Genomic DNA, 23,842 nt, shown 5'->3' on the forward strand with positions numbered 1-23,842 from the left:
TCTGTTATCTCCTGTATATATTAAAACTGGCCTTTCAGCTCTTCCATTAATACCAGACACTGCAGTCAGAGGTGAACTCTAAGTGACTCTGACACTTTCAGATTAGGGCATCTCTCTGACAGGCTTCTGACACAGCCTCTTTTCATGTCTTGGGACTGCAGCAAGAGGGGAAAAAACTGCCCAGAACTCAGGGTTTCCAAGCTGCTCTCCAGCAGCAGTTATTTATTACTGCTCTGCCCCACAATGTCACCCAGGTGCTGCAGAGGAAAGAAGGAGGCCATTCCCTGCTATCAAGAGTTACAAAATATTTTGAGAAAAAACTGGCAAAGGATAAGCAGATGGGCACAAGATGAAAGCAAAGCAGTCCTAGGGCCGAAAGCATGACTTTTATGTTTTGTAAAGCTTTTTTGTTTTGCAAAGTTGACCAGGTGGTTTAAACAAAAAAAGAAGGAAAGAGGGAAAGAAGGAAAGAAGGAAAGAAAGAAAAGGGAAAATTCAGATCAGAAAACAAGAATAAACTGAATAAATTTATCAGAGCCAAAGCAGCATTGAAGAAAATTCACTCCTGCCAGGAACTAAGTGCACTGCTTGCCTGTTGCAGATGAACAAAAAAATCCAAACTCCAAACAGGCAGGTCCAAAGCCACACAGGAACAGGGTGCTTTTATTCCCCTGTGCTGCTCTCTGGGAAGAAATCCTTCAGGAGCCAGATATCAGCTCTAAATTACAAGTTTTGTTACTCACAGGCCCCACAATGAAACAGGGGGTGGCTGAGGTTACCATGCTGTGGTAATCATCAAATTTAAGGGGATTATAATCATTATAAGCTAATCAGGGTAGAATTATATATTTTTAATTAGCAGCTGCTGTGTGGTTAAGGCACTAGAATCCCCAGCTGTTTGCTGCTAAGTGCAACCAACAGAACCTTACTTGAAGTGCAAAATACATGCTTCTACATGGAAAATATATTAAGGAAATTTAAAATTGCCCTTAAAAATTCTATATACTGTAAAGCCTCATTATAGATCATGCTTTTTTGCTTTCAGCATTGGAAAGTTTTTGGTTTTGTTTTTTTTTAAAGCCTGTGCATTTAATCTTATATTGAACATAGGCCAAATACAAAAATATACAATACATTGTGTATATTGTTACTTCAAACCACATAGTAGTTACTTGTAAATCCTCCAGCATTTGGTATAAACACATAGTGTTTGCCTACTCATTGTAAGTCTAGAAAAGGACATATTTATGGGGAGCCCTAAGAGGTATTCACTGCATGAATAATGGAGACTGAATAAAACTTGTCATTTGGATTTTCATGTAACAACAGATTTTAATCCAAGATTCCCAAGTAAAGAAACAGATCTCAGTTTCTGTAACCACCCCTGCACACATTGTTGTCTTTTGAATTATTTTTCAGCAGCATTTTAACTGAGAACCTTTCTATGTTATCACAGAGAGACTTCCACTGGCACCAGCCCCCAGAGATCTGGCTTAGGTTAAAAATAAAGCAAACCCAACAGCCAGTTCAACTGAAAACAAAAAGGTTTTGTTAAAGCTGCTCAGGTATAAAGAGGCTGATCAGAGCCTGCAGATGCTTGGCAGAAGTCTGCAACAAAAACCCCAAACAGCAAAGCAGCAAGTCTTGTCTTCAAACACGTTCTTCAGGTTCCCCATGACAGACCAGCCTCCTTCTCCACAGCCCAGCAGATTTGGGACATTTTGGCCAAACCCAAGCAGCAGCAGAACTGCACCTGAGCACAGCCAGGCCCTTGTTCCACAATCCTTATTCCACAGTCACTGTTTGGATATGCCTTAAGGTGAATCCACAAGGTGCTGGAGAGGGCTAAGCAGTCACCTTGCCATTCCAGCCCTGCCAGAGGGCAGGGCTCTGTCCAGGGGAGCAGACAGACAGGCTGCTGCTGCTGAGAGCTCTCCAAGCCAAGCCCAAAGCCCAAAGCCAAACCCAAAGCTTTGGATGCTGCTTCTGGGTCCTGCACTGTCAGTGCTGCTCTCTGTGCTCCCTGAGCCTTGTCCTGCCAAAATATCAGTGACACCTCCCCACCTGCACAGTGAAATTTGTGTCTGTTCCATCACCTCTCTCATCACAGACCAGGTACGGATTCCACTGCTGGAGGAGGTAAATGACCTTAGATTCATCCTTTGGGTAAAACTGTTTCCTATTAAATGGATGTAATACAACCAAGACTGCACACCAGCTCTTCACAAAAATTGCTGTTTCTTAGAGTTTTCAAGCTCTGGGCATTCCTGAACAACATCCTCTGCCATGTCTGAGGGCTTTGATTAACGGGTCAGCAAACGAAGACTCACAAAACCCAACAACCATTCCTTGACTTAAACACCCTCCTGTGGACTCAGACTAACACAGGCAGCCATGGCAAGAAAAGGGACTCCTTGAAATGTCAAGAGCTCTTGGCTCAACCATCTGGTCTTGCAGATGGGTGCTGCTGCCAAGACTGGCTCCTCCAAGGCACCCAAACCCCATGGGGATTACTGACAGCTTCAGACCAAGGTTATCAGTGATGGGAGCTGTACAGGATTAAACCCTTGGCTTTCCACTCTAAAACACAACACACCCTCAGAGCAAAGGCAAAATATATTTGAGGGAGAAAGAAGCCTAAAAAGACAGCTGTTACACCCAAAATATTAGCATCACATCCCTTTCAAGTCACAAGGACAGAGTCACTGAAGACATGGCTTCTGACAAGAGGTGCACAAGGAAATCAAAGACTTTTACAGAATTGTGGCACTGAGCTGTGCCCAGGCAGGCAAATAATGGACTAAATTAATTGCCTGTAGCATGACACTGCTGGAAAATCCTGGAGGTTTTGACTGCTTTGCAGCAAGGCTCTTTCAACTCCACCCCATGCTGGGGCTTTAATCTGCAGGGCTGTAATGGCACTATCAGCTATGTTAGAGGCAAGACTAAAAATAAACGAGGGACAAGAAAAATGCAAAGCTCCTCCTCCCCATAAGGTCTGGAGGGAATTTCCTGACTCAGTCAGACTGCTGGATCACTTGTTTACTTGTTACTAAGTATGAATTTTCACAGCAGTGTGTGTGGTTTTCACTGAAGTCTCCAAGTTAAAATCAACAGGGCAGTAATGTCAGAAGGAAACTAAACATCACTGACCCTCCTGAGGGACAGCATCCCTGCTGCTTCCCTGCCCATGCTGCACGTGGTGTTTCCAAGGAAAATACTGCATTTCTAGGTCAAAAATGAAAGTACAGGGGTCAGAAAAGGCAGTCCCTTGGATGGATGGGTGAAGGACACCAGCTCCCACAGTAACCTGCATCCTACTCAATCCATTAGATGATCTGTTTACCCCCAGATAAAGAAGCTGTCATGCAACATTCAGAGGAGCTGAAGGGTTTATCCCTCTCCAAAGCACCTCTTCAAAGGTTCTCTTGAGTGCCAAGAGGCATCTGGGGAAGGAAAAGTCAGCTCTGCTCCCTGTGGCACCCAGGGAGGACACAGCAGGCACAAGTGATTTCAGAGCTACACAAGAAGCTGGCACAGGGATTTGTTTATGGAGAGCTAAAAATTAAGTTTGACTTTAAAATATCTCAGTCACCAGTTGCAGCTCAGAGGGTCACATTCCTCTTCCATCTCTGCCTCCTCCCATCTGTGCCCAGCAGCTTTCCCAGACTGGCCTCCAAGCAGGGCAGGATTTCCCCACGAGGGTGGCAGACAAAAATCCATGGCTGGGGAGCTGAAGGAACCTGCTTAGGAAGGGATGCTCAGCACTCCCTACAGCACTGGACATTTTTTTTTTTTCCAGGACCAACTCTGCAGCCAAGGCCATTCCTGTCTGTAGCAGCCTGGCACACAGATACCAAGGAATTTCATGGAAATTTTTGGAGGTGCCTGCAGGTTCACAATGCCCCAAGACAGAGTCTCACCTTCCCACTCAACTCTCCATGGAGCTCTCCTTCTTCACCTCCCCTACCCCTGGAGCACACAGCAGAGGAAAATATAAGATTTCAAGCTTTGCAAACCTCCAGCCTAAACCAACATCCTGTAAAACTACGAGTTAAAGGCAGGAACACTTCACTTCCAAACCACAAAGGCTGTAATGAGTGTGGTTTAATTGGCTGGTACAAGAGCTGCACAGCCAGAATCAGCAGCTGGCAATGAAATCAGCCCTTCTGCACAGCAGATTGCTAAACTTTTGCCCTTGTCTGCAACGTGGTGTGTCACACAAGTAATTCAGTACCCATAAAAGGAATTACAAAAGTATCTAAGAAAAATAAAGTGTTAGCCCAGAACTGGCAATAGACTAAGTTTTTTCCCCAAAAGTTTCTAGCTGTAAAACTCTATAGGGATGAATTTCTGTGTGCATATATATAACATTCTCCATAAGAAACCTGTATATTTTAGGTGTCACTTAAAATCTGGCCCTTTAGAGATACTGATTTTAAGAGGCTTGGTACATATTTAAAAATCTCATTATTAGAATTAGAAATTAGATCCTTTGAAAAATCAAGTGACAGAAATCTCTATCAAGTGATGATGGCACATTTCCTTGCTTCATTTATTTAATACATCACTCAGCTATTCACACATGTCCAAGCTCTCCCTTAGAGGTTTACAAAGCACACAGCAAGTTAGTTTGCATCTAACTTCAGAACAGCCAGATTAATAAGGAAAAGGGTTTTAGAGCAAAGCCTTCCTTTCATCTGGGGCAAAAAGCTTTCAATCTTGTAAAGCCAGTGTAGTAAACTTTCAAGCCAAGGTATTTCACAGAGGTAGCTGGGGCTCATTGCTACCCTATCCCCTTGATGGAGTTAATGGAAGTTTTATAGTTTGCACTTTACTTAAAACTACCTTTCTCTCAAACAGAGAAATGCACATTAGGCAGGATAAAAAATATACAAAAAATAATAAAACAACCCAAAACCCACATCAACAAGAACCTGAAGTGGTTTGTGCATACATATTTTAATTCAAAAAGCAAGGCTAACCTAAATGAAAGGAATACATATGAGAAGAGCAACACAGATTCATTCTGCAAGCAGCTGAGGAATTGCTGTTCTCAGCCTCCTCCTGCTGTGAGATCCTAGGTGCCCACACCCAGCAGCTTCTGTCTTGGCCAAGGCAAGGCTGAGCCCAGAAGCTGGCACTGCCTTTAGGAGATGAAATGCAAGCAGGATTTCAACTCCTCAGTTAGTTCAGCTGCAGACCACAGGGGTACAGTCCATGCCTTCCTGCTTTTACCTGCACAACTGTATTATAAATTGGGTCTTGTCCCCAGGGCTCCATATTAAAGGAGTTGCTCATACAAGGAATCAAGAGTCAGAAGCTTTGGACGTGTCAGGACAAATCCCACCAAATGTAAATTGGTGTAATGTACAGATTTATGCTGGCTTACATGGCACCAGAAAGGGAAAGGCAGTAATTCAAACTGCTCCACAGGCTCTCAACAGCAGTGATGATAAGCATTGCTTTTCTAAGGCTGAAAGAAGGTTCTGGGAAAGGAAGATAAATCAAAACATGTCATCTTTGAAAGGGGAGCAGTGCAGGAGCTAAGCCCCAGTGGCTTGACAAACACCCATCTCTTCCCAGTAAAACAGGCTTTGGTGTAATTCAGTACATAAGTTTTGCAACAGTTTTCATTCTAGTTAAAACTGCATGAGGGTTCATTACTTTTAATGCTGTGTGATTTACCATGCCCATACCTAGGAGTGCCCCAAGCCCTGGAAGCATTTGCCTGTTGGCAGAGGCACGAGCCCTGCTCTCTCTGCCCTGTCCACAAGTGGGCTGCAGCAGCTCTCTGCCTTTGGTGCCTTCAGACCCCACCTTGCCAAGCTCCACAGCTGCCCAGGACACCTCCCCAGCCAGGCGCCCTGGGGCCACCCACCCTCTGAAAGCCACCACCCTGTCAGGGACAGGGAACAAAGCCAGAGGCTGAGGCAGAGCCTGACCCCGCTCCCAGCTTGTGCAAGTTCACACAGAATGTGGGTCTGGAGTCTCTGAAAGTCAAACAGCCCCCTCAAAGAGAAAAACTTGCTGGTATGTCAGTTATGACAAACACTGCTGATCAGGAAACTGAACCTGTGAGCTCAACTTGCATTTTAAAGGCACTTGCACCTATATTTTGGTGCATTCTTTTGACCTGAGACATTAAATCGTGCACACTGAGCTAAGTTTTTTCCAGGTAACAAAGGGGTTTATCAGCACACCTCTGGTGGAATATTAACTCCAGTGTTTTGCTGGGAAGAGGCTGAGTTTAATCTGGATTGCAATTGGAGAGCGGGAAAGAAAAAAGGTCAGAGCAAACATGGCACCATGATTAAAGAAGTGGGTTAATTATCAACCAGGGGTATGAAACTGTGGAAACACAGCAGCAGCCCAGTCCTGCTGGTGATGATGCTGGCTGCTGGACAAGCAGAAAGGGATCCAGACTGCTTCCAAGAGGAAAGGGATTAAAGCTCTCATGCTGTTACATAACTAAAGAAGCTGGTTCTGAAACAGATATCTGTGTCTGCAGGGTATTTGGGGTGCAATGGCTTTATTAGCCAGACACACCACGACCAGCAAGGCAGGCTTAATGCCCATTAAAAAAATATTTTATGCCTGGTATCAGGGAGCTCTGCAGGGTTCAGAAATGGATCAGACATTTCTTCACATAACAAGAAGAGCCGAAGGCAGCATCTGATACTGCATAAAAGGCAGCAAACACTATAAACAGGGTACAGAAAGGCTCCAGCTTGCAGGCACAAACTGCCCTCTGCCTCCAAGAGACCAGGACACTCCACCAGGAATGGGTTATTCTTCCCAGAGGGCACCTGTTTCTAAGCTATCTTCTAAAACAGGTTATATCAACCAGTATTTGCAACAGGAAAGCAGCTGAGAGGACAGCTCACCTGAGTGTGCTGTGGCACATCCTGCTCCAAACTAAACAGCATCAGCAACACTGTAATTTCCAAAACCACTCACAAAAGGAACAACAAAAACAGAAGCCAGAAAAATTTGTAACTGTTACTTTTTTAACTACCACTATGAGAAAAAACAACACAGTAGCAAAATGTTACATGGCAAATAAAGGCATAGCTACAAAAAGAAAGTTAAAATACTACATCAGCCCAAACCTGCCAAAATTGAGGGAATCATAACAGATAAAATAAAGTATCGGAGGAAAAGTGGGTAAAAATAGAAATGCCAGGATATGACATGCCTTGGAGTTATAGAAAAAGCATCTGGATTGTCCTCAGATCCCCTCCTGACTGCTGTCTAACTCTGTGACCATCCCTCTCGAGCAACGGGGCTGTCTCGAGCAGAGCAATGGGGCAGTGCCAGCCTCTTTCCATCTGGTGCCATTTGGGACAAGGCACCTTCCCAGCCAGACAGGAACAGCCTCTGCCCTCAGCTGCACTGACCTGGGTGCAGCCCTGGGCCTGCCCTCAGCCCAGGGGACACGAGGGGGGACACACAGACAGAGACACACAGACAGACACACAGACACAGACACACACAGACACACACACACAGAGACACACACACTCACACACACACACAGACACAGACACACACAGACACACACACAGACACACACACACACTCACACACACACAGACACACACACACACACACACACACACAGACACACACACACACACACACTCACACACACACACTCACACACACTCACAGACACACACACACACTCACACACACAGACACACACACACACAGACACACACACACACACACAGACACACACACACACACACAGACACACACTCACACACACACACTCTCACACACACGCGACCTTCTGCTCGTGGCCCTGGGGAAGGACCAAGCTCCATCAGAGCCACCAAAAACAGCTCTGCAAATTCATACACTGATGCAACTCACTCCAGGCAAAAGGGAGAGCACAGAAAGCCCCATCTCCCAGCCTGTCAAGGCTGCAGAAATATAATTTCTACTTTATTTCTGGAGCCTGCCATTTACTGAGCGCTGCTGAGGGGACCCACTTCTATTCTGCACCTTCTCTCCTTTCACAAGCCCAAATGCAAGGCCTGGCAATACATCCTCGTGGGATGCACACTACACAGAGTGCTGCTCTCTGCAGGGCCACCTGAGCACAATGAGAACTTGAAATATTTCTTAAAAAAAAAAAAGAGAAAAATCCTTTTCAACTGAGCAATTTTTATTTTTACAGCAGTTACAGCCAACTGCCTGGCTCAGTATCTGGTACCTGCCACAAATGTCCTTTGCTACAGTGACAGCTACAGAGAAGTAGTTGAGGATGTTTAAGCAAAAGATGCTTTGTCATTTTGTGAAGCATTAACACCTCTCAACGCTTTTTAAAGGACATTACAGCAACTTGGCTGTGGATCCAGACTCTCCTGCTTAAATTATGGATTTTATAATGCTCTGAACATCACTTCTAAAAAGCACAGACTTTGGAGTGTCTCTCCTCTGCTCACTCCATGGTCCCCAAAGCCTGAACCAGGCAGATATTTGAGTTTTCACAGCTAAGCTGAGGCAGGAGAAAATCCCATTCCATAGAAAGCTGAGGAAAACAAACCCGAGCAGCTGCATGTGAAAATTACACGAAGTCCAAAGCCACAGAGTGTGAGCCTTAGGACAGAGAAACAGTCAGGCAAGTGCACAAATGCTTTCCACGTGTTCTCGGTGGAAAGAAACTGAATTTTTTAAAGTCTAACATGGAAACTGCTTTAAGCAATTTGTCATTTCCAATCGAGGTTGTGCAGTAAAAGAGAGATTTCGACAAGTCAAACAACTTCCTACCGGAACGGCTGCATGCAATGCTGAAACCTCCTCTCACAGACTCCTTAGAAAAGGAGTATTTCTAATTCTGCCATTCAGAAAGACTTTGAAATGTCACTGCTGTTTGATTTGACCAGTGCAGAGGAAATGCAGAGATGAGAGAAGGGGAAAACAATGCATTTACCATTCTGTCATTTTTTTAAACTTGATTCCAAGGCAGCTATGAGAGCCAGTGCTGAGAAATGCAAATATTGCATCTTTACCTCCAAGAGGGGGAAGCTTCAGCCACATTTCCTGTAAATGTTACAACTTAAAGCTCACCTGGGTACAACAAGGCATCAATGTGCAATACCAGCTGAAGGAGAACCTGAGGCTGAGAGCACCTTTTAGCTACACCTGAGCTAGAAACAATGTTTTTATGGCAAAAAGTCCTCTGGACATGATCCACTACAATGGACCATAATGCTGAAGTCTCTTCTCCATCAGGGACTCTGAGGAGAAATAAGCACACAATAAATGTTCACTGCTGTTTCTGCCACCAGCTCACACAGCTATCAGCATCCAGCAGTGCTGCTGCTGTGTCCCAGTACTTGAAAGCTCTGTCCTCTGGAGGCCTTGATGAAATTTTGTTTATCAGTTGGTCTTGCTATCAGCTGGGAAGCCTTTCCTCAGCCAGAGCTCAGGGAGGAGCAGGCTCTGCTTGACAAAGCCCACAGGTTGCTGGAAGATGCTTGAGGTTTGCAAAAATGGAGCGGCCAGAGCAGAACAGCATCAAAAGTCACCCATTATTTGTAAAATCTACCTCCACCTGCAACTAATACAGGAAAAGAGCAACACCAGCTTTAATTAAGTCTGTTAAAAAAGTCCCTAGCTTTATGAAGGAAAGTTTGGAACCTTCCTGTTGAGCACACACCCAGGGCCTGGAGGGCAGGAGGTGCTGCAGGCAGCAGAAACACTCTTTTGTCAGAAATCCACCAAGGAATTATTGTATCCAGCACATCCTGAGCCAGGCTCCAGCCAGGCAGCTGATGGAACCTTCCCTGCCAACTCAAGTGCACCGTGGAAAATGCTGGTGCTCCCTGCCAGGGGTGAGATCCCATCCGGGCAGCCACGGCCCAGGGGGAGAAGGATGCTGCAAATAAAAGCAAACTGTGAGGAGAATACAGGGAGTAAAAGCAAACTGTGAGGAGAATCAGTGAATAAAAGCAAATTGTGAGGAGAATACAGGGAATAAAAGCAAACTGTGAGGAGAATCAGTGAATAAAAGCAAACTGTGAGGAGCCAGCCTGGGTGTCAGAACCCAGGACATTCCTCTGGCTGCCCTGGAGGGCTCAAGACCCCTGCACAGAGTCAAAGACACCTGTGCCTTCAATTTTAACCTATGGAAACAATTACCAGCTTTGTGTGAGGATTTACAAGCCACAAGGGTTTGAGCAGAATGATGGTGAATTTGTCACAGGGTGAAAAAGTAGAATTTTGGGGATTAGAATGGGGGTTCAAGAGGCAAGATGGAGGAATCTGGGCATGTCCTGTCTTTCTTCTTGTGCTTCTTCTTGCCCTCCATCTTCTGCTGTGATGGTGGCACTTCTGGATTGATTTAGAGACAGACTAACATAGGTGATAGGTATTGGAAAATTATTGTAAATAAAATACATGTCGTTCTTAGTATAAAAAACTAACACCACCCCAAGGGCAGTCAGTGTGTGCCTCAACCCAGTCTGCTGGACAGACCTCCACAGGTCAGAAAAAAAGAATGTATTAGATAAGAGAAAATAAACAACCTTGAGAACCAGAGGTGAGGAATCCCAACCTCTTCTTCAAGCACGGGGCTGGGAAAAAAGACTTTTTAATACCTTGGGAGCCATTCCAGCAACACAGAACCTGAGAGCTGGGAGCCAGGGCTGCCTTGTTTGCTCAGCATCCCCCAGGGGACAGCAAGCAGAGCCATACAGCAGGATGCAGTGCCAGCTCACCCACTTGGTCTGGGGGCTCAGAGCAGCTCAAAGCACCACGGTCCTGGCAGGACACAGCTGAGCAGGCTGAGCTGCACATCAGCTGCACTAAATCAATTGGAAATAGGTTTTGGTTAATCCTCTGCAGCCTTTTAATGTTGGGATTGTGACAACTTGCCCGGCTTTTTAGGCAAACAGCAATTTCCACACTGGTTTAGGCAAGCCTCAGTGCTGATGATAGCATCTTTTACAGACAAGATACAAAAAGCCCTCTGCAATGTGTTACGTTAGCACATGCTTAAATTTAAGCACTCTCATTTTTACTGGGGCTTTTCTCATGTGCAACAACTTCAGCACATCCGAATTTGCCAGTGTGCAATATGACCAAGATACCCTATCCCAGCTCAGAACTATGTAAAAAAACCCTCTTTGTATTTAGCTCCTGGAAAAACTGATACGTGGGTATTTCTAGCATCAGCTAATACAACTGGAAAATTGGCAACAGAAAACAAAAATAAATGGAAAAGTAGCCTTGGCTAGTTCCTAATCCATCTCTTTTGCAGATAAAAATTTCAGCCTTTTACGGGTTTTATAAGCAAAAATTAAAAAAAAAAAAAAAAAGAACAAACTATAGGGCATTTTATGGAAACACTGTTGTGGCAAAGCTCCACCTGAGCAGGACAACCTGGCAATGGCAACAAGGGAGCTGTTCCAGATGAGGCAATTCACCCTTCTCCCCTGTTTTAATGAGGATCTGGGAAGCAGCAGAGCCCCACAGCACAGCAAGAGGGAGCCAAGATTTGTGGGTCCATGCCCTTGTCTCAAACATCCCAACTCAGCCTCTGTGCTCCACTCATCACTGAGCTCTCCAGAGCCCTCATTTTTCTCCTTGTGCCAGGCAGGGACAACTCTCAGGTCCATGTCCTGCCTGGCCCAAGAGAACCCCAAACTCATCATTCCTGACAAACTGACATCGTGCATCCAGGTATTGGCCACATTTCCCATCCATGTGTTAAAGTGTAACTGCCACCTGCCCCTGGAATGAGGCAGCTCAATGCCATTTTATGGCCTTTAACATGCCAGAGGCCTCTGTGCACAGTGAAACTGGGCACCTTTCCCAGGTGCAGTTCACAGCTGTACTCTGGATTTCCCTCCTGCACGCCTGCAGTGACTCACAGGGGCCAGACCAAGGTCTGGGTAGCAGCTGCCCCCAGTGCTGGTCAGGAAAAGGGAATCTGGATCTTCTTCAGCAGCTGCATCATGGAACCTGAAAGCCACTGAGGTCTCATGAGCAAACCACCTCTCAAAACCAACATGTTCCTGCAGATGATTTACAGGACAAGGATCACTGAAACAGTTTCACCACAGCATCACCACAATAATGATTTCCAATGTTTCTACAGGAGCAGAGGCTGCTCCTGCATCTCGTGATGAAATAATGGGCATGGGAACTGCTCCTAGCCAGAATGGTGGTGGTTTCATATTCTTCCTTTTCAGCTTCCAAAGAGCTGTGCCAACAATGAATTTTAGCACTTGTGGTGAAACCCATGGCACTGGCTGTGCAGCAACCTGAGCTGCTGAAATCATTGGATTAGTTTCCATTTTAAAGGAAAATTAAGAGTGAAGAAAAGGACATTCTGGAACTTTTCACTGAAGCAGCATTTGACAACAGGGATGCTAAAGTGAAAAAGTTAATTATATTTATATTCATAAATACACACCATCATGTATTCCCAGAGTCTCACCCAAGAATTCAAACTGTTTTGATGGGTGACACAATATTTCCACAAGCTCCTCCTCTTGGGCTGGGTACAGGCTGTGTGCAGATATAAAATTTTCCCCTCTATGTAACCTCACTGAGCAGCCAACCCTTGGACCAGCACAGCCCTGATATCCTCAGTGCCCATCTGGATTTTGCCCAGAGCAGTTCCACGCCTCCCACAGAAAGCCAGAGACAGACAGTGGGGGTTTAATTGCCTCACTCCACCTGGAGCAAACAAAGCTTCCTGCACCGTGAGGGATTTACTGACTGTAGCTTAGTCCAGACAAAAATAGCTCCACATGAAATTGGGGGAACAATCTCAGCATGCCCATATCTCTTCATTAAAAAAAGAAAAAAATTAGAAGGAAAGCCACAGGACATGTATAAAAGCATTTGGCAGCTCAGATCTCCACTTGGAACCAGTTTGATTAATAAAAGCAGACAGTAGGTGACAGGGAGGACCCCACAGTGCACACAGGCTATACACAAGTTAACAAAACACTGTATACCATTGCTAAGCAAGTTTGCTATTTGCACATCAAACAAATACACAGCGTTTGCTGGGGTACCAGCAAAGACAATCTAACAACAACAAAGCAAGCCATCCCCTCCCACTAAGTAAACAACCTACTGATTTTATTCAGAAACAGCAGATTCTGTGATCCTCAGAGTCCCTGCTGAGCTGGCAGCAGAACCTCTGGACTTGCTGATGCAGTCAGGCTATTGCTGCCCCTCTCAACCACCACCAGAGCACATGGAGAAGATATAGAAGATATTCTATATTAGTCACTTCATTGTTTAAGGAAAAATGCATACCAGGGAAAATAGAAGAACGTGATGCTTTGTTTTGCACCAGACTAATCCCTCTTTTGCCCACAGGACAGGGAGAGGACAAAGCCTGGGCTGGACCAGTGGCTGCCAAAGCCCCATCAGGTGTCCTGTCCCTGTCCTCAGTGCTGTCCCCCAGGCAGCAGCACTGCCAAGAGGAGACTCAGCTTGGAGACAGCAGTGTCCCCAGATTCAGCCAAACTGCAGATTTCTCATCCCCAGCTTCCTTGGATCAGCTTCCCCAGGGCTGTGCTCTGCCACATGTCCCCAGTGTCCCCTCACTGTCCCTGTGCCACACAGGGGAGCCACACACTGTCCTGGAGCAGCAGGAGATATTGTAGGCACCACATCCTAGCAGAATATTCAACAGCAAATCTGCACCACAGAGTCACAGAATGGTTCCAGTTGGAAGGGACCTTGAAGATCCTTCATTTCTGCCACCCCCTGCCATGGCAGGGCCACCTCCCACTGTCCCAGGCTGCTCCAAGCCCAAATGTCCAAGCTGGCCTTGGGCACTGCCAGGGATCCAGGGGCAGCCCCAGCTGCTCTGGGCACCTGTGCCAGGGCCTGCCCACCCTCATCCACCCAGCAAAGAATTTCTTCTTTGTGTCTCACCTAACCCTGCCCTTTTCCAGGGGCATTGCAGTCATTCCCCCTTATCTTACCACTGCCCACCTTTGTGAAGAGTCCCTCTCCAGCTCTCCTGTAAGGGCCAGAACAAGATGATGGGCTGCTGTGGGGCTGTCACCAGCTGGAAAGAGCCCTGCTCCTGGCTGGTGCTGCAGAAAACACTCAGGATGTTGTTTTTAGGGACAGCCTCAGCATGGACAACTCCACTAGAGAACAGGGGAACTCTTCCCCAACCCAAAGCTTTGGGTATCTTTTGTGTATCTGCTGCTGCTCTCTCCACCTCTGCTCCAGCCACCCCTGGCTTCCCACAGGGCTGCAGGGAATTGCTCCAAGGCTCAGGAACCTCCACCTGTACCCCTGCTGTTTAAATTGCTAACTGGGAGCTGTAGCTGAGCCTTTGGGAAAGGAGGAGGATGGGCATGTGCCTTGCTGTTTTTAAGAAAAGCCATTTTGCAGTTATTCTGCAGCCCAGGTCCCCACCTGTCCAGTTCAGCCTGTTTGGGAACTCTCCTCTCTTATTCACCCAAAAGCCTCTGAGACATCTGAGTCTGTCATCAGCCTGGTCTGACACCCACTTGGTGCAGCATCTGTACCACTGGAGTAAGACAGGTTGAACATCAAAGTTGGGGTTTTTTTTAAAGCACACAATATCTGGCCAGCTTTGTTGGTGTTGAGGGAGTGGCTGGATTTTAGGCTGCTTCTTTTTCAAAGGCGTTTTGTTAATAACTAAATGAAAAACCCAGAGTTGAGGTTTTCCTCTTAAAAAAAAACGAGGCAGAGATTAAGGGTATGAAGAAAGAAGTCAGTTTCTTCCCACTCTAATTGTACTGAGACACTGACTTGAGGGCTCCAAAATTACAGATGTGTAATCCAAGACAATGAACTCTTTACTGAGGGATTAGCAAACCATGCAAAACTGATTCCTTATTCAAATGCCTTGCAATTGTAAGGGCATCTGTTCCACTTTGCAAGTCATCCCAAAGGCTTTGTTTGTTTTGATTTCCTCTTCCATTATGAAGACAGGGCACTTTGCATTATTTTCACACTGTGTAGTAAGCATTATTGTTTAGTCTAATAAGGGACAGTTAATGAAATTCAATAAATATTTTTAAAACCTTATTTTTCTTTTAAGTTGCGACACAAACCCTCACAACCATAAAAACTGGAACTGTCTTTAGCCAAAAGCCAAGTGTGTAAAAATGTAACCCAAAACATCAGGACCTGAAGGAAAAACTGTTTTGTTTCTCCAAGGTCTACTAGGGGCACATAAAAAAAATCTGCAGGTTTAAATAATATTACTAACACAAAACAATTAGGTTTAAATAATATTACTAAAAATTAGTAATGTAATTAGTAATTAAATATTACTAAAATAATATTACTAAAAAGGTTTAAATAATATTTATTTATTTATTATTTATTTTACTAACACAAAATAAATTAAAATAAATAATATTACTAACACAAAATGATGCCAGAGTCAGGGCTGGGGACTAACAGAGAGCATGATGCCATCATTCCTGCTTGGAGCAGTGGAATAGTTCTGGAAACAATTTAAAATGTCACAGGAGGAAGCGTGGATGGAGTGTGTGACCTTTGGAAACTGAAGGGTGGATCTCAACAAAAATATCCCATTTACCCTGAGCCACACTGCTCCTGCAGGGCCAAGGGAGATGCTGGCCCACCTATTTGGTTCAGAAGGAAAAGCAAAAAATTACAATTAAGGGGGGGGAAATAATAAACATCCCAATCTGCCAACATACCAGTGCAAAGCAAAAGCTGCCAAACTGCTCTGGAAGCAGCAGCCTCTTCCACAGCTCTCTCTCAGATCAGCAGATAACAGAATCTGGATGACAGCCTAGCTTTATGTCTGTTTCCCAACAGCAGATCCTTGCAGGAAGCCCCAACCTTCAGCCATCTGATGCTGTGGGTCTCCTGGGCTGGCAGCTCTGAGCCCCTGCCTGTCACACCACAGCCACACTGAGCAAACAAAACACCAAGGGTCCAGAGAGACAGAGGAATTGATGCTGGTGGTGAAAATGGTGTTTCTGCAGGAGCTGCTCCTGCAGGCTCAGCAGTGCTGTCACTCAGGGGCTGCTGCTGTCCCCATCCTGCAGGAGATGCCCCCATGACAAGGGAGCAGAGAGGATCTCCAGGGATCACAGGGGGTGACCCTGCCCTGTGCCCTTGGTGCAAAAAGGTCACTTCATGCTCGCTTTCTAAAAGGCAAAAATAAATCTTTTCCACAGCTGAGCTAGAGAAAAACTCTGGAGAAATATGGACCAGCAAAATCTGCATTTTGCTGCTGCAGGAATTGGGACATGGAGCTGGAAGGAGCTCAGAGAGGATGCAGAATTTGAGCACCAGCCCTCCAAGTACCACTGAGTGCTCACAGTAAAGATCCCTACACCTTCAGCTAGCATTTTACCACAAATTCTTCATAGTCCTTCTATAAATTCATGGCATTTGCTCTTACAGAACCACTACTCTGTGCTTTTCACCAAGAAATTTAAGTCACTTGCAGCACACAAAGATCAAAACCAAATGCTTTGATTTACAAGTTCCAGTCAAAGTCAGAGGAAGTGTGAAAAAAAAAAATACAAACACCTGAAATAACTAGCAGGCATAGCTCGTGTCTGGAGCTAAGCAAAGGAATGCAAATAAAAAACCTGGCCAATTATTTTTAAAAACCTCAGGAGAGGTCCCAAAGATCCTGTCCTTGCCCACAGCCCAGACCCTGCTATTGCAATAGAAAAGAGCCCTTGAGGCAGCAGCATCTTCTCAGCTTCCACATTACTTCAAACTGAGCCACGCTGAAATCTAATGAGAGAGGGCTCGAATCATCAGCTCTGCACAGCCACAAAAGTGCTGCTCTGAATATCTTTACACCTTAATGCAGCTGCCCTGGGGCAAATGTTTCCCTGTGCACGCACACACTGCCAAAGGAGCAAGTGTGTTTCTCAGCCATCAGATCAAGAGATACAGGAACAGCCAGAAGAGATGCATGAATGATCACAGCCTGAGCTGAACCAGGAGAAAATGGCAATCCCAAAGCCAGGAATGCAAGGAGCTACTGCTGGTTTGGCTTTCAAACCTGTTAGGAAAAAAAAAAATTCTTACATTTCTAACATGGAAGATGAATCTTAAATTTCATGATGGCAGGTCAATAATTCGCTCATGCAGGAGTTGTAACTTGGTCTTAAAAACATGGAACAACACGCAGGATGGTGTTAACATCTTACTTTGCAGTGGTGTTGAATGACTGCTCATAATTAGACCATAATTGTGATTTAATTGCTCTGTGATCTGACTGGCCATAAAGTGGGAGCCAGGAGTCCCATCTCAATGGGTGGAAAGATTAACTTTATTGTGGAAAGCATAGCCCCCTTTCATGCCATGAAAAGCATCACATTAACTCCTGGAAATTTTTATAACAGGCACAATGTGGCTCTTGGGCTCTTTTGCCCATCTCTGGGGTGCTGCTCCGTGGCTGGAGAGGATGGATGACTGCTCTGCCACAAGCAGGATCCACTTCTAAATGCTGGCAAGTTCTGCACTGTAAATTCAGGCACAGTAAAGATAAGGTCTTGCTCAAGGCAGTATTTTAATACAAGATATACACATTTCATGACTACTAAGTGCAGTACTTCTGTAAAGAAATAAGATTACTGATTTGTAGCAAAATATGCTCCAAGTGAGAGAAGAAGAGATTCTAAGAGACTCTGTTGCCTTTTTTTATTTTACATTTCATTCACAACTACCCCAGTTGTCAGAGTTGAAAACAGGCTTTATAAATCAAGAATACAAGAACATCTCTGAGGTTTTCAGATGGCAACACTTCTTTCTCTCCACTTGAAACCCACCTGGGTCCAAAAAGAATTTGGGTCAGATGGAAAAATGACTGAGAGAATTCACTGGCACTGAGCTAGCAGGGACTGAAGGAAAACACTTTCAGGTGCTCGTGTGTGATGCTGCAGAGGTAAACTGGGAACAGCAAGAGGTCACTCTCTAAACAGCCTCTCCCTTCCCTGGCCCAGCACATCACCCCCAAGCCCTGCCCCACACTCACTGCTGTGATTCTGCAGAGCCAGGCTTGGGCACTGAGCACGGGATGTTCAGCATCACCACTCACAAAGTGACACTCTGCTTCCCTGTGTGTGCTAAACCACCAAACACACAGCAATCTACAGATGCATCAGCTCTTCCTTCTTTTTTTTAATAAATGTTTTACCAAAAAACCCCAAAATAACAAACAGAAATTGTCTCACAAAGCTCTCTCAGGAAAATAAAAGGAAAATACTCAAATACCAGCTCATGGAAACTTTTTGAAAGAGGCTGGTCTTGTTCACATGGATTTATGTAACTGAGTTTAACATCTCATGTACAGCAGATGCCAGCCTGACATTGAAGCATTGAGTCACTGCACTGTATTTCAGGATTTATCTTAGGGTCAAGTTAATGTTTGAAAAGAAACAAATGCAGCTGATAGCACTGGGTAAACAGTGACTGTTTCTGCTTGGGATCATGCCTGCTCCTGTCTGCCCTGTACAGGGCTAAAAAAAGCCCCACAAGCACATGGCTCCTCCCTGCCGTGGGATCATCCCAGCTGCAAAGTCCTATCAAAATTAATAACTGCATAAACTGCTCTCAGCACCTCCTGGTTTCAAAGCAATAGGTCTTTAGGAGCTTGGGATTCTGAGACTTTTTTAAGGAAGCAAAGCGTTGAAATGAGAACTGAAAAACCAATTTAATTTACAAGCATATTAATTTTGACAGTTTCCCGTACCAAGCATCTGGTTTGGTGTGGTTTGGCACAGGTCATCGAACCAGGGAGCAAAAAAAAACCTGGAAATCTCTCACTGAGGGAGAATGAAAGCCCAGATACCCTGCCTCAAACAAACGTGGTCTATTTTTTACAGATACAGTCTTAATTCTTCTCTTTTGGAGGATGGCACAACAAACTTCTCTCCTCTTATGCTAGACTCTGTTAACCAAGATCCATGAGAAGAAATTGTGTGCCTGGTTTTATAACAGATCTATCCAATGCAATCAATTATCAATTTATCAAAGTGAGCTATTTTGACAAATGTGAAAGGTATTCAAGGAAGTTACAATATTCACAGTACAGCTGGGAAATCCCTATGTTAAGGCAATGCCAGCTTTAGACTAGAATATGTGACCACTGCTCCTATAATTCAATCTATTAATTCCATACTCTATGACCAAGTAATAATAAAAATGCATTTATTAACTCCACAGAAGTTAATTGCCAATTTCATCAGAACTTAGGCACAGATGTAAGATGGAAACAGTCAGTCATAAAAGCACTACATGTTAACTGAGGTTTTTTCACACATTTGACAGTTCTGAAAGTTACTAAGATACATGGCAGCAAGATTCTTCCTCTCTCTCCCCCAAAACAGGCAACTACAATGGCACAGTTTTATTCTCAAATGTCACAGCAAAAAAGGGGGCATAAGGGGAAAAGGAAGGGAAAGCTCCATCCAAGTTCTTTAGCCTTCTTCACTCTTCCTCCCAGGGTAAGCAAAGGACCAATAAATCCCGTATGACCAGTATTAAATATCAATTAATTTCCATTAAGAGATTTCACAGAGGCTCCTCCTTTTTGTACGTACTTTTCAAACTTACCACTCACAAAAGCAAGGAAAAAAAATGTTGCAAGTGAACCTGTAAGTTTCCAAACTCTGGTCAATTGACAAAGCCCATGCACAGCCTATTCCACCTCCATTTCCATCCTCGTCTCTTTCACCAAGTGCAAGGTCAGAACTGTTATTTTCCTGCTCATGCTTGCAGATGACTGACTTATAGTAAATTTCCTGTTTTTCCAGCCTTGTAAATGTCATACAAAACAGACAGGCAATAAAATGTATACATTTCCAGGCTAATATTGCCCCAGCACTTCAGCACCAATCAGTTAGGAACTACGAACTGTGAGGAGGAGGAAAATCTGGGTAACTTTGTAAAAAGTTACTACGTAAAAAAATCTGGATAACTATATAAAAACATGTTTACAATCTTATCTGCACACTCCTCGGCTGCCTGCTCTAGTGCCGCACTTTTCCTGTTGAATGACAGTTGCCATTCCCATAATCAGATTTTTAATCAACACAGAAGTAATGAATTTTAATTAAAATACTCTCCTTTTCCATGCTTCTGATACATGAGGGAGAGCTGTGCTTTGCAAAGAGCAGCGTGTAGATGCCAGGCTACCATTGACAGGCTTTCCAGACCACAAAAATATTTAGTGATCTCAAAAGCAAATATTTATTTCTATTCCACATTCTTGGCTAATAAAGCATTTCTTAAAAATATGGAGAAAAAAAAAAAAAAGAAAAGAAACTACAACCCCATAGTAACCAAGGGCTTGGTTCTCAGCTCTAGATGGGAACAGTCCAAGGTTTAAGTGCCTGCCCTGACTCACAGATGGGTTTTGAACCCTTTCCTCCCACTTTCCAGGTAAACCCAGCCAACACACTAAAACTCAGCTCTCTGCCCGTTCTTTTGACCATATCCTGAAGCTGAGACACATTTACCACCAAGTTCTGTCGTGTGCAGTTTATTCCCAGGACATGTTTTATTTATACTAACTCATATTTCCAAAACAACAAAAAGTTTGATCACAAATCGTTTGGTTGGGAAGGGTTTCATACACACCTTCCTTCACCCACCAACACCAATCACATTGCAACACCACAAGCTGTATTTTAATACTTCTGCTAAAACAATCAGTATGTAAAAAAACCTCTGCCTAATTTCCTCATACTTTTCTTCGTGCTTTTCTCCCCCTCCCACTTGGGCAGGGAAACCAGCAGGCTGAGTTTCCCTCACCACTTCCCAGTGAAGTGAAGGCAGCAGGGAAAACAGGCATTTGTTTAACAAAAACTGGCTATTTTGGGAGTTTGACAGTGTTTGCTGGAATATTGCTACTGAGTCCTGGAAGGGACTCACAAGTCCCTGAGCTGTGGTGGCTCAGCTCCGGGGCAGGGGGTGGAGGGGCAGTGAACAGGCTCAGCTCCTCTCCGACACCACCGCTGGCATCTGCTCTGGCTCCGGAGCTTCCGAGGATGAAACAAGTGCCTGCAGCCCTTCATCTCAGCTCATCGGTGAGCCCAGGGACAAGACTTCAGGTGACAGTCCTGCCAGCTGGCCAGAAATTCTGTCTGCAGCTACCAGCTGGTAGAACGAAGTACAGGGAAAAAAACCCCTCGCACCACAAGCCAGAGTGAAACCCGCACCTTAAGGATGCACACGTCTGGATGACAAATAAACCTTCCCCTAAGGAATCTCTTGGGCAACACGAAGAAAACTTCCCTTCCTTCCAGCACTTGGAGCTGACCTCGGGGAGCTCCCTCACCTCTCACACCTCCGGCTGTCCAGCTGCAGTGCTGCTGCTCCTGCCCGTCCGACCAGCCTCGGTGGCTGCGGCAGCACCAACAGCTTCTTGGCACTAAATTCAAGTCCTGTCCTGGAAATCACAAGCCCATTAGCCAGGCCTGTTAGCTAACCTGTTGAGCGACTGTGGAGTGTACACGGATGTGAAGTGGCATCTTTTTAATCCAGCATGGGAGGACTCTTCCTATCCTCTTCCTCAGCCAAACAGGAGAGCTACCTGCCTGTTCCTTCAGCTGTGAGCTGCAGGGCTGGCAGCACGGCTGTACCCTCACCTAGGGCAAACCAGGGGGAAGAAAGGTAAATCTGAGCAGCCCTTCAGCCAGAGAGGGAAGACGCAGGAGAGTCCAAGCTTTTTCTTCCCACGCTGGCAGCCGGCAAACACACGCTGCACTTTCAGAACAAGACTCCACTCATCACTCAGCAGCTCCAAAGGATGCTCAGCTGCTGGAGAAGGGGATCCCTGTCCCATTCCCCCAGCAGCGAAGCTCCCTCAGCCTCTCCGAGGGTCAGCGGGACACCGAGGTGCCCCGGACAAGCGCGGGTTCCCCGCAGGGAGCGCTGGCGGCTCCGCGGTGCCTTTGGGAAAGTCTCACGCAATTGCTCGCTGCGCTTAGCGCAGGGCAAGGACTGCGGGGCGGCTGCAGCCGGCTCCGGACCAGGAGGTGCCCGTGCATCATCAGTGCCCTCGCCGAAGGTGCGCACACGCGTGGCTGCCTCTGTCGGGCCCCGCGCTGTCCCACGGGGCTGATGCTCGCCACCCCCGGCACTCGCCAGTGGCCACCCAGCCCCGCAGCCCCGCGGGAAGCGCGGAGCGAGTTCCCCCCGTCCCGCCGCGTTCCCCTCGCACCTTGTCGGACGGCTTTCACCACGATGGGGTCCTTGCAGCTCCGGATCACTTCCAGCACGTCGTAGCGCGGCAGCCCCGACACGCGGACCCCCTGCACCTCCAGCAGCAGCTCGCCCTCGCTCAGCGCCGCCTCGCCGTCCCCCGCCGCCGCGCCCGCGTACGGGAACTCGCCGTGCTCCGCGCCGCCGAGCAGGGCGAAGCCCAGCTGCCCGCCGGGCCCGCGGGTCAGCGCGCACTGCCGCACCCGGCTGGACCAGTGGTTCTTCTTCTGCACCACCCGCGACATGGCGCTGCGCGTCCCTCCGCGCCCGCGGAGCGCGCTCGGCAGGTGCGCAGGGGGCGCGGAGCCACCGCCCGCTCAGGCCATCACCGCCCGCACGGCCCCGCGCCCGCGGAGGGCGCGCACCGCCTCCCGCCCGCCCCTCCGCGCCGTCCCTTCTCCCCTCTTATTAAGAAAAAAAAGAAAAAAATTAAATAAAATTAAAAATAATTTAAAAGCGCTGAAAAAGCAAATCCGGCAGGCGCGCGGTGTTGCCGCCCCTCTCCGCGGGCGCTGCGCGGGGCGCGGAGCCTTTCGGGCGATACAAAGCGCCGTTTGTTTTGTTCCAGTTCGGTCCGTCCCGCTCCGCCGCGCTCCGCGCCGCCGGCGCAGGCGCCCTGGCACGGCCCGCCCCGGCACGGCCCGGCCCCCGCCCGCTCCCCGCCCCCGGCACGGCCCGGCCGGCGCGGCCCCCCCAGCCCACGTGCGGGCCCGGCTCCTCCCCGCGCCCACCGACAACTTTGCCCGAGGGAGGAGCCCGTGCCCGCGCCCCCCGGGCCGGGGAGAGCGTGAAGCCCCCGGCTGGAATCGTCTTTTCTCTGCCCCGCGCCCCCGGAGATGCTCCAGGGGACGGGGAACGGCAGATCTTTGCTTTCCCGCGAGGATTTCTAGGATTTTCCCAGTTGCGAGCCGCTGCGATCGCTTCTTACCTGCGCTTTCCAGATGGTTGTTACAGGAGGGGACACAAAGTAAAAGTCCTGGGGAAAAACTTGTGCGAGTTTGTCATTAAAATGGTATCAAAGCGCTTGCACAAGGCTGAAAGTCGCGTTCCTACTCTTAGTTCTCCACTCCAGTTTTTGACTGAGTGATCGAATTTGAGACATTAATAATGTTTTCACATTGTCCTGTCCTCGTGTAATTGTTTAGAAGCTGGACAGACTAATAGCGAGGTCTGGCTGCTGGGGAAAGGGACAGGCATCCATTCGTTTGTCCTTGGCCAAAACTCTTCAAAGTTACCCAGAACTGGTGCAAAACTCAAGAGTGGAAAATAAGTAAGAGTGCACGTACCAGCTGTCCCTTCCAGGTCATGCTCCATGCTTCCAAACCTGAAAGCCAGGCCTCATTTTGAGCAGTCTTATGCATGACCGAACCCCTTCCAGCAAGGAGTTCACTTGTCAGATGTGTGCGTGCCCTATTTTGCTGCTAATCGGGACTGAGAAGTGACACAGGGAAACCAAAGAGTCAGGTCTGGCTGCCCGTGCTGCCCTAACGTGTGCTCAGACGCTACAGCCCGCAGACTTTCACTGCTGCCCGCGTCGCTCTCGCATCTCTCCCCTCCGCAGCCCAGCGCGTCCCGCGGTGTGGGCGATGCAGGAGAGGCGCAGGCTCGG

At 46.8% G+C, this 23,842-nt stretch overlaps 1 protein-coding gene across 30 annotated transcripts in view; it reads right to left on the reverse strand.

The window, feature by feature from the left end:
- The window catches only part of MAGI1 (membrane associated guanylate kinase, WW and PDZ domain containing 1), a 337,478-nt gene extending 314,876 nt beyond the window's left edge, over positions 1-22,602 (reverse strand). For 7 of the 30 annotated variants that reach the window (XM_077184430.1, XM_077184428.1, XM_077184429.1 and 4 more), the window contains exon 1: positions 22,193-22,593. In XM_077184430.1, the coding sequence (XP_077040545.1) occupies positions 22,193-22,478 (286 nt within the window). In that variant the 5' untranslated portion in view covers positions 22,479-22,593. Of the gene's footprint in view, positions 1-22,192 lie in introns of all 30 variants that reach the window. The other 23 variants (XM_077184421.1, XM_077184422.1, XM_077184427.1 and 20 more) reach the window with 11 other exon arrangements.
- Positions 22,603-23,842: the final 1,240 nt, after the last annotated feature.

This window comes from Agelaius phoeniceus, chromosome 11 (assembly GCF_051311805.1).
Source record: "Agelaius phoeniceus isolate bAgePho1 chromosome 11, bAgePho1.hap1, whole genome shotgun sequence".
NCBI lineage: Eukaryota > Metazoa > Chordata > Aves > Passeriformes > Icteridae > Agelaius > Agelaius phoeniceus.